General features: G+C 50.2%; 1 protein-coding gene across 1 annotated transcript in view; it reads right to left on the bottom strand.

The window, feature by feature from the left end:
* Positions 1-16,913, bottom strand: part of EFR3B (EFR3 homolog B) — a 131,854-nt gene extending 114,941 nt beyond the window's left edge. Inside the window, exon 1 of the mRNA XM_050948971.1 lies at positions 16,455-16,913. Within this exon, the coding sequence (XP_050804928.1) occupies positions 16,455-16,494 (40 nt within the window). The 5' untranslated portion in view covers positions 16,495-16,913. The remainder of the gene's footprint in view (positions 1-16,454) is intronic.
* Between the last annotated feature and the right edge of the window lie 861 nt (positions 16,914-17,774).

Raw genomic sequence — 17,774 nt, 5'->3', positions numbered from 1 at the left:
AGACCCTTTCCTGTCACTGCGCCATAACCAAGAAAGCAGGGGAAGAGGGTGCCTTGCCAAGCAGGGCACTTGCTGCCTGCATTAGCTCCTCCGTCCTCAGCAAATGACCAGGGTCAGGGGCCAGAATCTAGGGTCACAAGGACGCCACCAGGCCCTTCTCAGCAGGTTTCATCCAAAGAGCTCAGACAAGGATTCTTTATGGACAAAAACATCCCTGGGAAGTGGGGAAACATCACCTCATACCACCTAGTGCCTAGACAGAAAGGTGCCGACACAGAGAGGCAAAACAACTAGCTCAGGCCACCAAACAAAATCAGCCGCACAGCCAGGACCAGAACCTGACTGCAGAGGTCCTTCATCCGGCTCCCCTGGGCCAATCCCCCAATATTACCTCCCTTAGGAGATTATCCCTATGGGCTAACACGTTCCAGGGCATTTTCCCTAAAAGCTCGTTCCAAGCCGAGCAGCCCCGCACGCTGCAGGGAAGGCAGGCAGCCCGGGGTCCCAGCCACCCCAAAAGCGTCTACACGAGCCAGAGCGGCCCCACGATCTGCGCCGCGATTTCGGGTTCTCCCCCAGACGCCGGAGTTTTCCCCGTGAACTTCGCAACGCGGCGGCCCCTGCAAGGCGAGCGCGCAGCGAAGCCAGCAACCTGTGGGGGGCTCCCGGCGGGTTCCTCAGCCCTGGCTGGGGGGCAGGTGTGAGCCAGGGCTGATGCCCAGCCAGAGCGCGGCTCCCACCGCAGCTTTCCGCCCAGCCGGGCGGCAGACGGGGCCAGCGCACGCAGCAGCAATTTGGCTGGGGACGGAGCCAGACGATCAAGCTGGGGGGCAGGGAATCCCCCAGCCAAACCGAGCTGCCTTGTCCCCAGCTGAGCCTCGCCCCCCGGGACCGTCTGTGCGCCCACGCCAGGGGCCCGATCCCCTCTCCCCCAGCCCGGACCGGGCAACCTGCGGGGCCGGAACGCGGCGCTTGGAGGAGCCCGGGGCGCAGCGGGGGCGCACGGGGCACCTCTGCTCCCACCCCGCCCCTGGGCTCCAGCCTCGCCAGGGCCGGGGCGGGGGGATGCGCCCCGGATCAGGGCCAGCAGCCGCCCGGCTCTCTCACCGTACATGGCTCCGGCTCCCCGGGCTCCAGCAGCGGCCGCCGCCGGCTCTGCCTTTCATTCGCGGGCGCGCCGGCGAGTGGGCAGGAGAGGGGCGGAGGAAGCATGAATGGAGCCGCGCGAGGCTCATTGAGCGGCGGGGAGAGCAGCCCCCGCCCCCGGGAGGAGCTGTCAATCCGGATCCGCCCCGCCCGGGGCTGCTGGCACACGGAGCATCCCACCCGCACACAAAGGGAGAGGGGCCCGGGCCGGATCCCTTCCGCCCTGCGGCTGGGCTCACACCCCCCATCACACCGGAGCATCGGGCCCTGGGCACACACCCGGCTCTCCCAGCTTTGCCCAGCCCCGGGCTGCACCTGCCTGGGATCAAATACAGCCCGCGTCCTGCAGTACTGCCTAGGTGCGCGCAGCCGGCAAGGAAGATCTCTTAACGCACCAGGAGATCTGGGTTCAAATTCCAGCTCTGCCACAGTCCCTGCGTGACCTTGAGCAAATCACTATTCTGCTGCCTGATGGGTTCTGTCCCACAATCCAGCCCTTCCTGAAGCTGGCCTGAGGTGTCTACAGGCCTCAGTTCCCTATCTCTGGCACAATAATCCTGCCTACTCTGCCCCTGCTGAGAGGATCAATTCAACTGATGTTTGTGAAGAGTTTTTCCATGGTGGTCCCTACAAGCAGAGGGATGGAGACTGCAGGTCCCAGTCGGCAATGCACCCTCTTGGTGCAAGCACCCACTGGGACTGAAACCTGCACCAGCCCTGGCCCTGTATTTAAATGATGGTGCCCATGGGCCACATTGTAGAGCTCCATGCATTGTGCGGCCCTCAACCACTTCTCACATCCTGATTTGTGTTTACTCTGCTACAAACAAGACACCACTCCCATCTCTCACTTCTATGCCCAACCATAAACCAGCAACACCTAGGAGACCCAAAGCCCGGGGGGCTTTAACAGGAGAAAGTGTTATTTGTCCAGCAGGCAGTGACAGCCTCTGAGTGCTTAGCAACTGATTCCCAGGTTTGCCAGACACACCCCATGTTCTGTTCTGGAAAGAGACAGATAGATGGGATTCCCCTTTTCCATGTGAGATGGCTCTATCCCGCAGCACAGGTGTAGCCTTTCCCCAGAACAGCTGAGCAGACCTTCACCTACTGAGGATCCCCTTCACCTGATCACTGCTATTCCCCACATCCTGGGCACCATCTGCTACACAAGCGGTATGTGTTATCATAGAATCATAGAACTGGAAGGGACCTTGAGAGGTCATCTAGTCCAGTCCCCTGCACTCATAGCAGGACTAAATATTATCTAGACCATCCCTGACAGGTGTTTGTCCAACCTGCTCCTAAAAATCCCCAGTGATGGAGATTCCACAACCTCCCTAGGCAATTTATTCCAGAGCTTAACCACCCTGGCAGTTAGAAAGTTTTTCCTAATGTCCAACCTAAACCGCTCTTGCTGCAATTTAAAACCATTCCTTGTCCTATCCTTGGATTAAGAAGAACAATTTTTCTCCCTCCTCCTTCTAACAACCTTTTATGTACTTGAAAATTGTTATCATGTCCCCTCTCGGTCTTCTCCTCTCCAGACTAAACAAACCCAGTTTTTTCAATCTTCCCTCACAGATCATGTTTTCCAGACCTTTAATCCTTTTTGTTGCTCTTCTCTGGACTTTCTCCAATTTGTCCACATCTTTCCTGAAAATGTGACACCCAGAACTGGACACAATACTCCAGTTGAGGCCTAATCAGCACGGAGTAGAGCGGAAGAATTACTTCTTGTGTCGTGCTTACAACACTCCTGCTAATACATCCCAGAACGATGTTTGCTTTTTTTGCAACAGTGTTACACTATTGACTTATATTTAGCTTGTGATCCACTATGAACCCCAGATCCCTTTCTACAGTGCTCCTTCCCAGGCAGTCATTTCCCATTCTGTATGTGTGCAACTGATTGTTCCTTCCAGACAGCTGCAGCGGCACAGGAGCCAGCAAACAGAGCTGGAGTTTCCAGGGGGAGGTTGCGGGGGAGACCAGGACAGAGGAACTGACAAGCTAGTTAAGGGATACGGTGGTGGTCTGGTGCCTGTTGGGGGCTTCTGCTGTTGTGACTACCAGGCGTCAGGGGGGAAGGCCATGACTGATACAGAGGTAGCAGTGAAAGACACAATGAGGATGACTGGATGTGGAAGCTGCGGCATGTACATGATCCTGGAGGGGACGTCTGAGAAGATCTCTGTCTGCATGAAGTGCCGCCTGATAGAGCTGATGGAAGAGAAGATCCGAGGACTGGAGATGCAGGTGCAAACTCTGGTTGAGTTCAGAAGGGGGTTTGAGCAGATGATGGAGCACAGACACGAGGGGGCTGAAGGGATAAGCTCAGATGTGCAGATGGAAGCAGGACCAAAGAATTCAGAGGAGAGACTGCTGGGGGAGGAAAGTGGACGGTGGAAGCATGTGACTAAGAGAACCAGGCAGAGGAAAAGACGGGCCAGTGAAGGAGAAATAGAACTCAGGAACAGGTTTGCAGAAGAAGAAGGGGCACAGCAGGTGGCCGCTGAAGGAGAGAGGGCAATGAAAAAGAGAAGAGCTGATAGTCCTGCAAGAGGAGGGGAGGAGTCAATGGAGGCAACACCAAATATGACCCCCAGGAGGATTGCAAGGGGGAATAGGAATCGAGAGGACTTGCAGCCAGTGGGTGCGGGGGATAGACTGGAGAAGCGCACTGTCACCAGGAAAAGGCAGGTCTACGTGATTGGAGACTCCTTACTGAGAAGAATAGACAGGCCTGTAACTAGAGCTGATCGGGAGAACAGAAGGGTGTGCTGTATGCCGGGTGCTAAGATACAGGATGTGGACCTGAGGCTGAAAAGGATCCTAGCGGGAGCGGGGAAGAATCCGTTGATTGTCCTTCATGTGGGAACAAATGATACGGCTAGATACTCTCTGGAATGTATCAAGGGAGACTATGCCAGACTGGGGAAGACGCTTAAGGAAATCGAGGCTCAGGTGATCTTCAGTGGGATTCTGCCGGTTCCTAGAGAAGGGCGACAAAGGTGTGACAAGATTATGGTGATCAACAGATGGCTCAGGCAGTGATGCTATAAGGAGGGCTTTGGGATGTACGGCCATTGGGAAGCATTTACGGACAGAAGACTGTTCTCTCGGGATGGACTTCACCTGAGCAAGGAGGGAAATAGACTTCTAGGATGGAGGCTCGCCGACCTGATTAAGAGAGCTTTAAACTAGAAATTTGGGGGAGATGGTTGGGAGATGTTCGGGAGATCTCCACGCCGGAATTTAACCTTGAGAGGGAAGTAAACAAAGTAAGAGGGGATACAGCCATTGACAGAAGAATTGGCATAAGGAGGAAGGGTAGTGTAGATAACAGGCTAACAGGTGATGTTGGTGGTAGAATGTCTGTGCCTAACAGGGTACAGAATGTGAGTGAAGCCAAACGGCAAAAATTAAAATGTCTGTACACTAATGCGAGGAGCCTAGGGAACAAAATGGAGGAACTAGAGCTACTGGTGCAGGAAGTGAAACTGGATATTATAGGGATAACAGAAACGTGGTGGAATAGTAGTCATGACTGGAGTACAGGTATTGAAGGCTATGTGCTGTTTAGGAAAGATAGAAATAAAGGCAAAGGTGGTGGAGTAGCATTGTACGTCAATGAGGAATTTAACTGTAAAGAAATAAGAAATGATGGAATGGACAAGACAGAGTCTGTCTGGGCAAAAATCACACTGGGAAAGAAAGCTACAAGAGCCTCCCCTGAGATAGTGCTTGGGGTGTGCTACAGACCACCGGGATCTGATTTGGAGATGGATAGAGACCTCTTTAATGTTTTTAAGGAAGTGAACACTAATGGGAAATGTGTGATCATGGGAGACTTTAACTTCCCAGATATAGACTGGAGGACAAGTGCTAGCAAGAATAGTAGGGATCAGACTTTTCTGGATGTGATAGCTGATGGATTCCTTCACCAAGTAGTTGAAGAACCGACAAGAGGGGATGCCACTTTAGATTTGGTTTTGGTGAGCAGTGAGGACCTCATAGAAGAAATGGTTGTAGGGGACAACCTTGGTTCGAGTGATCATGAGCTAATTCAGTTCAAACTAGATGGAAGGATAAACAAAAATAGATCTGGGACTAGGGTTTTTTATTTCAAAAGGGCTAACTTTAAAGAATTAAGGAAATTAGTTAGGGAAGTGGATTGGACTGAAAAACTTGCGGATCTCAATGCGGAAGAGGCCTGGAATTACTTTAAGTCACAGCTGCAGAAACTATCAGAAGCCTGCATCCAAAGAAAGGGCAAAAAAACCATAGGCAGGAGTTGTAGACCAAGCTGGATGAGCAAGCATCTCAGAGAGGTGATTAAGAAAAAGCAGAAAGCCTACAAGCAGTGGAAGAAGGGTGGGATTAGCAAGGAAAGCTATCTTAGTGAGGTCAGAACATGTAGGGATAAAGTGAGAAAGGCTAAAAGCCAAGTAGAGTTGAACCTTGCAAAGGGAATTAAAACCAATAGTAAAAGGTTCTATAGCCATATAAATAAAAAGAAAACAAAGAAAGAAGAAGTGGGACCACTAAACACTGAGGATGGAAAGGAGGTTAAGGATAACCTAGGCATGGCCCAATATCTAAATAAGTACTTTGCCTCAGTCTTTAATAAGGCTAATGGGGAGCTTAGGGGTAATGGAAGGATGACAAATGGGAATGAGGCTATGGAGGTGGATATTACCACATCTGAGGTAGAAGCCATACTTGAACAGCTTAATGAGACAAAATCGGAGGGCTCAGACAATCTTCATCCGAGAATATTAAAGGAACTGGCGCATGAAATTGCAAGCCCGTTAGCAAAAATTTTTAATAAATCGGTAAACTCGGGGGTTGTACCGTACGACTGGAGAATTGCTAATGTAGTTCCTATCTTTAAGAAAGGGAGAAAGAGTGATCCAAGTAACTATAGGCCTGTTAGTTTGACACCTGTAGTATGTAAGGTCTTGGAAAAAATTTTGAAGGAGATAGTAGTTAAGGACATTGAGGTCAATGGTAATTGGGACAAAGTACAACATGGCTTTACTAAAGGTAGATCGTGCCAAACCAACCTGATCTCCTTCTTTGAGAAGGTGACAGACTATTTAGACAAAGGAAATGTGGTAGACCTAATTTACCTCGATTTCAGTAAGGCTTTTGACACGGTTCCACATGCGGAATTATTAGTCAAATTGAAAAAGATGGGGATCAATATGAAAATTGAAAGGTGGATAAGGAACTGGTTAAAGGGGGGACTACAACGGGTCATACTGAAGGGTGAACTGTCAGGCTGGAAGGAGGTTACTAGTGAAGTTCCTCAAGGATCGGTTCTGGGACCAATCTTATTTAACCTTTTTATTACTGACCTTGGCACAAAAAGCGGGAATGTGCTAATAAAGTTTGCGGATGACACGAAGCTGGGGGGTATTGCTAACACAGAGAAGGACCGGGATATCATACAGGAAGACCTGGATGACCTTGTAAACTGGAGTAATAGTCATAGGATGAAATTTAATAGTGAAAAGTGCAAGGTCATGCACTTAGGGATTAATAATAAGAACTTTAGATATAGATTGGGGATGCATCAGTTGGAAGCAACAGAGGAGGAGAAGGACCTTGGGGTATTGGTAGATCACAGGATGACTATGAGCCGCCAATGTGATATGGCCATTAAAAAAGCTAATGCGGTTTTAGGATGCATCAGGCGAGGTATTTCCAGCAAAGATAAGGAGGTGTTAGTACCGTTATATAAGGCGCTGGTGAGACCCCACCTGGAATATTGTGTGCAGTTCTGGTCTCCCATGTTTAAGAAAGATGAATTCAAACTGGAACAGGTTCAGAGACGGACTGCTAGGATGATCCGAGGAATGGAAAACCTGCCTTATGAAAGGAGACTCAAAGAGCTTGGCTTGTTTAGCCTAGCCAAAAGAAGGCTGAGGGGGGATATGCTTGCTCTTTATAAATATATCAGAGTGATTAATATTATGGAGGAAGAGGAATTATTTAAGCTTAGTACCAATGTAGATACAAGAACGAATGGGTATAAACTGGACACTAGGAAGTTTAGACTTGAAATTAGACGAAGGTTTCTAACCATTAGAGGAGTGAAGTTCTGGAACAGCCTTCCAAGGGGAGTAGTGGGGGCAAAAGACATATCTTTAAGATTAAGCTTGATAAGTTTATGGAAGGGATGGTATGAAAGGAGAGCCTAATTTTGGCAATTGATCTTTGATTATTGCCAGATAAGTATGCCCAGTGGTTGGTGATGGGATGTTGGATGGGATGGGATCTGAGTTACTGCAGAGAATTCTTTTCTGAGTGCTGGCTGGTGAGTCTTGCCCACATGCTCAGGGTTTAGCTGATTGCCATATTTGGGGTCGGGAAGGAATTTTCTCCGGTGCAGATTGGCAGAGGCCCTGGAGGTTTTTTGCCTTCCCCTGCAGCATGGGGCATGGGTCACTTGCTGGTGGATTCTCTGCAGCTTGAGGTCTTCAAACCACAATTTGAAGACTTCAGTAACTCAGGTATAGGTTAGGGGTTTGTTATAGAAGTGGATGGGTAGGGTTCTGTGGCCTGCTTTGTGCAGGGGCTCGGACTAGATGATCACATTGGTCCCTTCTGACCCTAGAATCTATGAATCTATGAAAGTGGAGTGCTTTGCATTTGTCCTTATTGAATTTCATCCTATTTACTTCAGACCATTTCTCCAGTTTGTCCAGACTATTTTGAATTTTAATCCTATCCTCCAAAGCACTTGCAACCCCTCCCGGCTTGGTATTGTCCGCAAACTTTATAGGTATACTCTCTATGCCATTATCTAAATCATTGATGAAGATATTGAACAGAACCTGACCCAGAACCAATCCCTGCGGGACCTCACTCGTTATGCCCTTCCAGCATGACTAGGAAGCACGGATAACTACTCACTGGGAATGATTTTCCAACCAGTTATGCACCCACCTTATAGTAGCTCCATCTAGGTTGTATTTCCCTAGTTTGTTTATGAGGTCAAGCGAGACAGTATCAAAAGCCTTACTAGAGTCAAGATACACCACGTCTACCTCTTCCCCCCTATCCACAAGGCTTGTTACCCTGTCAAAGAAAGCTATCAGGTTTTGTTCTTGATAAATCCATGCTGACTGTTACTGATCACCTCATTATCTTCTAGGTCTCTGCAGATTGATTTCTTAATTATTTGCTCCATTATCTTTCCGGGTACAGAAGTTAAGCTGACTGGTCTGTAATTCCCTGGGTTGTCCTTATTTCCCTTTTTTATAGATAGGCACTAGATTTGCTCTTTTCCAGTCTTCTGGAATGTCTCCCGTCTTCCATGACTTTTCAAAGATAATTGCGAATGGCTTAGCTATCTCCTCAGTCAGCTCCTTGAGTATTCTAGGATGTACTTCATCAGGCCCTGGTGATTTGAAGATCTCTAACTTGTCTAAAATAGGGAAAGAACTAGTCAAAAATTACTCTGACTCTGATCCTACCTCATTTTCACAGACATTCACCACGTTAGATGTCCAGTCGCCAATCAGTACATTTAAGATCTCTCCTTACCACCACGTGAAGCTGGATCTCAGGGTGCTGCTACTGCTGCTGCCCACCTCCCAGTCAGCTGCGTGTAGCACAGAGCTGAGGTTGCTCCAAATTACAGTCCAGTAAGCACGAGCTTCCCATCACAGGTTAGTTCACACACAGGAAGTGGCAGACACTGGTTGGTACAGTTGGAACCATAGCTGGCACATTTTCCCAGAAGGCTTGAGACTCCTGGCCTGGGATATCAAAGTCAAGGACACTCATACTTAGCATTCATAGGGAGTATGATCTAATGGACAGTCTAGGACACAGGACACCTGAGTTCAGCTACTGCTCAGATACAGACTTCCTGTGAGACCTTAGGTAAGTCACTTAATCTACCCTCTGCCTCAGTTCCCCCAAATGGGGATGATGTTTCCCTATCTCCTCAAGGTGCTGAGGATAAAACCCATTAATGACAGTGAGGTGCTCAGATAGTAGGGGCCATATAAGAACCTAGGCAGATTGAAAATCAGGCCCTGTACACACCTGAGTTACTGAGTTCCCCCAGCCCCAGGTGAAGTCTTCAAGGAGCTGTGGGTGCTCAGCATCTCTAAAAATATCAGGTTCATGGCACTGTACACCTATCAGCAATCATATCAGAGGGTTACTGAAAGGACAGCTAGCAGGAGAGTTCTTTCCATCACTGAAGGCAGCTCCCCCTGCTGGGAACTTCACTATTACCTGACAAGATTGGACGAGACTGGTGGGCATTTGGTCTGGTATGGCCGTTGAACTTCGGTATTACTGAGCAAGCAGCAGTCGGTAAGGCAGAATAATGCCTGGCACAGTGGTGTAAGCAACTGAGAAGATCTCCCTCCCTCTCCATGCAGCCTAGGCAGGTAGTTCCCCACTAATGCAAGGCTCTGCACTGCCTATGGCAAAGGGTGTCTTGGTGAGAAGAGGAGGAGCTTGTGTCATTACCTATATAGGTCTTAGCCCAGGCCCACAATGTTTATGGCAGCAGCCATGTTTCCACCTCCACCCACCTGATGGCTGGCAGCAGCTTACCTGAGACCCTGCGCAGCCCCAATGCAAGGCTCCACCCCTGAGGTCCGATTGGCAAAGTCCCAAAGCAGCTGATTGGCCCACTAGCCCTACTTAAGCCAGCAGCAGGAGCAGGAAGTTGTCTGAACAACTGGGCTTCACCCTGCTCTGGACAGCATGCCTTGTGCTTTCTGCTACCTGTTTTCCTGGCTTGATTTCCTGGCCTCCCAACCCGGCTTGACTCCTGGCCTCTGACTTGTGGTTCCCGACCTCCAGTTTGCCTCCTGCCTCTGACCCTGGTTCCTGACTCGTGGTTCTGATCTCCCCTTTGCCTCCTGCCTCTGACCTCCCAGTATCCTGACTCAGCCAACTCTTGACACCTCTCCTGCAAACTGCGGACTCTGGCTCCGACTGTTAGGTCTGGCTACCCACGACCCGCTGTGACAGCTTGGCTGAGAAGAGCTAGACCAGAGAGTCACACGTCCCCATCTTCCCACTTGCCCCCCTCAGCAACAGCAGGCTAAAAATCCAGAAAGGCAACTCTCTTCTAGAGGGGATTCTCACTGAGGCTGTCTGAAAATCCTGCCATTTATTTAGGTATCTAAAAGGGAACTAGGTCCTTTTCCAAATCCAGGCCTTGGTACTCGGCATTAGTCTCATTACTCTCCATTGTTGGCAATAACCTGTGTGAACGTTTGAAAAATCCTTTCTCCAATCTGGAAAACACTGATTATTACATCCCCACCTTTCCCCCCTACATTGTCCCTCATGTTTTTGTCTAGAACTGAATTCCCCCCTCTGCCTCCCAGCCCAAAAAACCCACATCAACAAGAGCTTAAACTGCTTATCCTGCCAAGAGATCTTTGTGCCTTGTACAGCAGCATCACTGATGACGTCTGCAGCAGCCCAGCTCTGGGAACCAGGTTGGCTAGCGAGCTGCAGCAACTGCAGAGACAGCAGAAGATACCGTGCCCTTTTGTGCATCACCAGTGGCTATTTTTAAATGTTCGGCTGAGAGGGAGCAGCACAGGTTTCCAAAAAACACTGCTCAGGTGACAGGAGAGGCTGGAGCACAAGGAGGGAGGAGGGGGAGTGAACACATAAAGACAGATACAGGTTTGCTGTATTTCAAACCAACAAACAGGGCTAGATTCTGGAAATGACGGAAATTCTCTAGACATAGAAGAGGGACAGAGCACCAGAGATAAGGTAAGACCCACACGCACCCCTTAGTGTGCCGCCACCCTGCCTCGAAGAGAGCAGCCGTAAGACAGTGAAGGTCTCCCTTGTGCGGAGAGTCAGCAGAAGACACTCAGCCTGCACATGGCAGATCAGGAAGAAGCACAATGGCCCAGTGAAAATAAGATCCCTAGACCGCACATGCTTGAAGACGACTAGGTAGGGGAGGGGGAAGAGGATGGAGAGAGAGCTCAGTAGGGATGGACCCAAACAGTTATGCGAGGGGAACTGGAATCCAGATCGCCAAAGCTGGGAGGCATTTGGGTCTGGAGTTCCTGACTGGACCTCCCTCTGATGCAGAAGAAATCCAAATGAAGCCTCCACTCTGAGAGATGCAAGATGGGGAAACTGAGGCAGAGAGAGGCCACATGACTTGCCCAGCAAGGTACTGGCAAATCCTGGCTCCCACATCCACTGCTCTCCCAGCTAGGCCACGCTCGCTCCCCGTGATGACTTGAGTTGGCCGTAGCTAACAAAGGCCCCACAGACGTACCATTGATAATAGTTCTCTGCACTGATTTACCCTTTGTCCTCAGGCACTGGCGATCCGGAGCCAGCAAGCCAGAGTTCTCAGCAGCACTCTTATCAGAGAAGGGCCCAGGAGCTGCCAGTAGGACCCACACAGGGAAAGCGAATGAATCTTGGCTCTGGGCCATGGATAAATGGCTTTGGCTGGTAACTAGTGGAGCACACGATGGGGTTTGGTCTCTAGGTCTCCCTACCCTCCATGAGCATCACCAGCACTACCCACGGAAAGACAGGAACACACTCCTCACGCAGCTGCCACAAAACCAGTCCTTGTAACCCACTGAGCGCAGGGACATTGTTCACTGTTGGTGCAACAGGGGAGGGCTGATGATTTGGCAGCAAGCACGATGGAGGTTCTAGGACAGACAAGGATGTATGTAATGTGTGCACCGGTGGGGGCTGGCTGCTGCTGATCTGTCACCCAATGCACCAAATGCTGGTTATCGTAAGGAGCAGATGAGGGCACTTCAACATTTTTTATATATAAAAGTTGTAGCAAATTATCTGGCTCTTTTCCCACGCCCTTCATACCTCAATTGTCTTCTGAGATGGTAAGTTCTGTGGGGCCGGGGCCCTGTGTTCATACATGTTTGCACAGCCCCAGGCACAATTCCTGGTGATCCTGATTGAGACCTCTAGGGGAGGCACTTTGGTAATGTAAATATTAAATAATCATTATGCAACCACTGAGTTCACATTGTATTACGCCGGGGTATCAGCTTCATAGACTGAGAGGCAAATGCAAGCACCGCCCTTGAGATGGCATTTCGGTCAGATCTAATCAGCTAAGTGGAGCCAGGCCATGTCAGTAATGGGAGACTGAGCCCTTTGAGGACCTCTCCCACCATCTACATCTGAAAGGAAAGGCTGCAGGCTCCTGGCCTGAGATGAATGTCACTACCACCTGAACTGGGATCTAACCAGCCTCCCGAGCTGAGAAGTCAAGTGACAAACGGCAGACGATGCCTTCAGCCAGAGAGCACGGACCTAATCCTGCCACGTCCTCCGTCCTGCTGCCTGTTTTGAGAGGCGCCATATGGAACTTTAATTCCTTTCTGGGCTGCAGCTACTGGACGGGGAGAAAGGACTTTGAGTTAAAGTCTTCGCTGCACTTTAATGGCGCAGCCCCCATTGCACTCCACTGGGAACGGGCCCATAGACTGCTGGCTCTGGGGCAGATTCTGGAGCCACCATGAAAGCCCAAAGGTAGCACGAAAGCCATCTGCCTTTGGAAGCACTCTGAAGACAAGGCCTGGCCATGGGAGGGAAATCTCGGCTTTTGCCCGCAGCAGCATTGAACGCAGACAGACTGCCCAATGCTCAACTCAGCTCCCTCCCTCTCTCCCACAGACCGCTTGTTCATCGCGCCTATGACACAGCGAAGCACCAACAGGAACGCTCTGTGCTTCCAAACGTGAAGCTGAGAGACTGACACCCAGAAAACAGGAAGAGGTGAACCACTTGGGAGGTCCTACCAGCCTTGCCACCCACAAGGAGCATGTCACCCCACTGGGTCCTCATTCATTTCAGGAGCCAGATCAAAGCTGGGCCTGATTCATCCTTGCACCACTGCAGGGTCAGAGCTCTGCATCGTGCTTATTCACAAGCGTAGGGCTGATGTGGCTTCCAGCCTTAGGGCTGCCCTAAATTGTGCCTATGCATCAATAACCCCACAAGGTTTTGCAGGGCAGCAGAATACTCCAGCCATGGCACCTCGCTCCCTGTGATGCCCTCTGCTCATGGAGTCAGGGCAGGTTAGCAATATCAGGCCCGTCTCATGTGCTAATCACCAAGTGCCGAGGTGCAGCTGGTGAAAATCTGAGCATCCTGGCTGCCAGCAGACCACAGAAAACATAAGGGTTAGGTCTGATTAGTCATGAGAATCCATAGCTCTTCTAGCACTTATCTGTAGATCTCATAGCATTTACCAAGGAGGTACCAATATTCTGCGGGGGGGAATATGGGGGGAATGTGACATGCCCCAGACAGCAGGTCTTTGGCAGAGCCAGGCTCCTCACTCCTGCCTGTGGATGCTGGCTGGGGAAGGCATACTCCCTGCTAGGGTTTGCAATGCAACTTTGAGAGGGTGCTGGTTGGGAAGGGCAGAGAGTTGTCTCCGACGTCAACTTCTCATTGCATCAGCGTACGGCTCATGAAACTGCTTGTGCCAGGGAGCAATCAGCCGTACGGAGCCACTGGATACAAACCCTCTGCAGTGGCAGAATTTCTGATCATCAACAGACATGGCATGAAAAGTGCTGCAGGGAGGCTGTTTGCAAAGCAGCACCCACTGCCCGCTGATTTACGGGCCTGCTCTTTTCTGATACTTCAGCACATCTTGCCCTTGGATATGTTTTGTCACCCAGCCAGGATTCGCAAAGAACTATTTCTTGAATTAAGAGAGGCTGGTTCCAGCAAATTAAGTGCTGGGCCATCCCTTTCTAGGTTGTTTAAGCAGCATTTTCTTTGATGAGCATACAAAGCCACGTTCCATCACACTTTTAACTCATCTTTAACACTTTGGATGCTGCCAGTTACACAGGGACACATCTGGAAAGCAGCTTTGTGTGGCTTGAACGCATGTCTCCCTCACCAACAGAAGATGGTCCAATAAAATATATTACCTCCCTTGCCTTGTCTCTCTAATATCCTGGGCCCGACACAGCGACAACAACACAGCATATGCTGTTCTCAACAGTTAGTTTGTAAATTGGTCATCATCCTTCCTCCCTTCTCCCCCACTTGGCCATCACTTCTCCAGACTGTCCGGTTCTTTTAATCTTCCCCCAGCCGTCTGTCCCTCCAGCCCAGTAACACTCAGACTGAGGCTCGGGAGCCGCAAGTGACTCTTTAATGCACCTCCTGCGGCTCTTTGCAGCACATGATAGTAAAACCCTGTGTGATTTAATTATTAGCCAGTCTAAGTTATTAGTCAATGGGGATGTTTTTACTGTGTTATCAACCAATTGTAGTTGATAGAATAATAATGTTTGGTCAGTCATTTTGCTGTGGGAATTATATATGTATATATACAGTAATTATATACCGGCACATGCTGGGGTGTATATAATTCTCACAGCAAAATGACATTACATTTAAAGGAAGGCGGAGCTGGTCAGTTTCAGGCCTTCCCACTGACATGCCTAACCATCTCCCTTCCGATGCTGAAACCCGTACGTGCCGAGGAACTCCGCACACCTCAGTGGGTGTGACCGATCGGAATGTAGCCCTGCATCCTACATAAGGCCAATCAGGGCTGGCGCTTCCATTTAGGCTACCTAGGTGTTCGCCTAGGGCACCAGGATTTGGGAGGGCGGCATTTTGCTGCCCTCGGTGGCAATTCGGCGGCGGGGGGTCCTTCCGCGCTCTGGGTCGTCGGCAGCAATTCTGCGGCGGGTCCCTCACTCACTCCGGGACCCGCCGCTGAAGTGCCCCGAAGACTGGGAGCGCGGAAGGACCCCCCCGCCACAGAATTGCCGTCAAGACCGGGAGCGCGGAAGGACCCCTGCCTAGGGCACCAAAAACCCTGGCGCCGCTCCTGAGGCCAATCAGAACTGGCCATGTGGAACTTTGCCTCCTTGTCAGTAGGGAGTCAATGTCTGCTATAAAATCATGGATCGCACTGAATAATTCCTCTCGATTATTGGCACTGACAGGGTCTCACCGCCTTCCTGCTCTTAGACATAATGCTTCCTCATACACGAGAACAGCTGGTAGCCTGATGGATACTTACAAGCCTCAGAGACTGAACTCCCATCCTGCAGCTCAAAGCCCCAGGCCGCTGCCTGGTGAACTCCAGAGACTGCTCTGCCATGCGAACACGCAAGCCCTTCGGACATTCTCCCCAGCAGAGGGCAGTATCAGACAAACCCATTTCTGCTACTGCGGAGTGGTACTCCAATCCCAACCCTGGAAAGGGTTTGAAACCAGATTCAAACGTGTAAGGAGACACTCATTAAAACACCAATCGGGGAGGGGAATCTGAAAGGGCTCTATCATGGGGACTTCCATGTAGCCTCTGCCTTGACACACTGATGACTGAGATCCAGTGGCCTGCACCCACTGTAGTATTCGGCCACCACTTGTGAACAGTATACAGACAGCCTAGTCCATGCGACGCTCAATCCTGTGACACCACATGGAGGAAGCCAGGCTTCCTGACATAGCTGCTGCTCCTGCCAAACCTAAACTAAAATTAGACACCACTTTAGTTTCTCTGGAGATAGCCACTCTCACGTGCTCTGGGGTCAGACCTTCCCTGAGCATTTAATAAACCTACCCTCCGTTCTGAAGAAGACGACATGAAACAATGGAAAATCTTGTTTGTTCCTTCTGGGGTTCAGCCAGGTGGGGAGAGGGAAGTTGGATTCACAGCCATTTCATTATTATTATTTATATGATCGTGGTGCCAAGAATCCTCTGCTGAGATCAGGACCCCACCTTCCTACGTGCCAAATAAACAGAGCAGGAGCAAGCCCCTGCCCTGAAGAGTTTACATTAGAAACAGACAAGACAAAGGGTGAAAGACGGGAGATTATTGTTCCCATTTTAGAGATGGGAAACTGAGGCACAGAGAGACTGTATCCAGGTCTACACTACAAACTTACATCAGAATAACTACGTCACCCAGGAGTGTGAAAAATCCACATCCCTGAGCAATGCAATTACACCAACCTAACCCCGACTGCAGACAGAAGAACGTCTCCCATTGGCACAGCCACTGCCTCTGGCAGAGGTGGATTAACCATGTGGATGGGAAAAACTCTCTCACCAGCATAGTAGCGTCTTCACTAAAGCTGCACCAGCACAGCTTTTTAAGTGTAAAGCTGCCCCAGATGACTTGTCTGGGATCACACAGGGAGTCTGCAGCAGAGCCGGACACAGAACCCAGATCTCCCAGGCTGAAGCCTGAGCCACAAGCCCATCTTTCCTCTCTTGTCTTCCAGCATGTGTTCATCTGCGCCCAGACAATACATTACCATTGCAAACGTGATGGTCCGCAGCAGCTCTGCAATCCATCAGGCAACTTCAGTGCAGGGATGCTCCTTCAGCCAGGACAGAGAGCTGCAGGAGAAGTGGCTGCGTCTCCTGCCTCCACAGAGACCAGGGCTCTCACGCTGCAAACTGCACCCGCACAAATCTCCCCCCACACACACACACAATTTGCCTCCTGTGCAAAAACACTGTCACTGCTGGCTGCTCTAATTTCCCAGCTCTCTGCTTTAAGGTTCCTGTTATTCTGGCTTTTTTCTCCCTCCTCCTGCCTGTCTGTTTGCTCCCTTCCTCCCAGAGCCACTGTTTATTTCTTCAGCTGCCTCTCAGCTGATTCTGTAACCCTCTAATTCTGGCTCGTCAGGAATACATCCCTCTCCCTGGCTCATTCACTTGCTCTTTTTCTCTCTCTCTCCCTCTCTGTACTTTCTTTTGATCTCTCCCCAGAGCCTTTCATTTCGCCTTGCCTCACACTATGAAAGGCATCAGTATACAATTACCAGCTACTGTCTGTGGCTTCTCCTTCCCCTCCCCATCTCCTCTCCATTTGTCTCCCTAAATCCTTCTTCTAACCTCCCCCAGACGCTGGCCTTCCATTTCCTCCTCACGGGCAGAGAGAAGCCAGTGGAGGTTTCATTGGTTAAAGGTGCCATTAAAATACCGCTGTGAACACTCGAGCAGAACGTCCCCGTTTGTCAGCACCGCACACCTGGCTGCAGCTGGCCAAGGTCGAGACACCGTAAAGGCCCTTGGCCAGCCATTTTGGGGGAGGCTTAGCCTCCCCTGGCTTCTTATACACGCTGCCCATGGTAAAGGGGCGTGGATTCTCAGAGCTTGGCAGCATAGCATTTTCTAGCAATCAAGTTCTTTTAAAGGGCTGCAGGTTGGGTGCCTCTGAACCCCCAGACAAAGGATTTTTTTCTAATTGGGCCCATGGCCTTTTATTTATTGACTGCTTCTTTCTGATGGACAAAGTAGGCCTAAGAAGAGGGATGGTGGGGGGCGCAGTTTTAACCTATCAGGAATGGCCAGTTTAAGCCTCCTGGCTTTGCATATGCACCATGCACTCCTGCAGGATAACTGAGGAAGCGAAGGTGCCCAAACTTTTCCTAGCGAGTTCTCTTTGACATTAGAGTTAGAGGCGGCTGAGGGGTGACTTGATCCCTGTCTAGTAGTACCTACGTGAGGAACAAATATTTGGTAATGGCTCTTCAGTCTAGCCGACAAAGACACATCACAATGCAATGCCTGGAAGCTGCACTAGACAAATTCAGACTGGAAAGACGGCATTCATTTTTAACAGGGTA

Source organism: Gopherus flavomarginatus, chromosome 4 (assembly GCF_025201925.1).
Source record: "Gopherus flavomarginatus isolate rGopFla2 chromosome 4, rGopFla2.mat.asm, whole genome shotgun sequence".
In the NCBI taxonomy this organism is placed as follows: Eukaryota; Metazoa; Chordata; order Testudines; family Testudinidae; genus Gopherus; species Gopherus flavomarginatus.
Note: the sequence above shows the minus strand (reverse complement) of the source record. Positions and strands in the feature narration are given on the sequence as shown.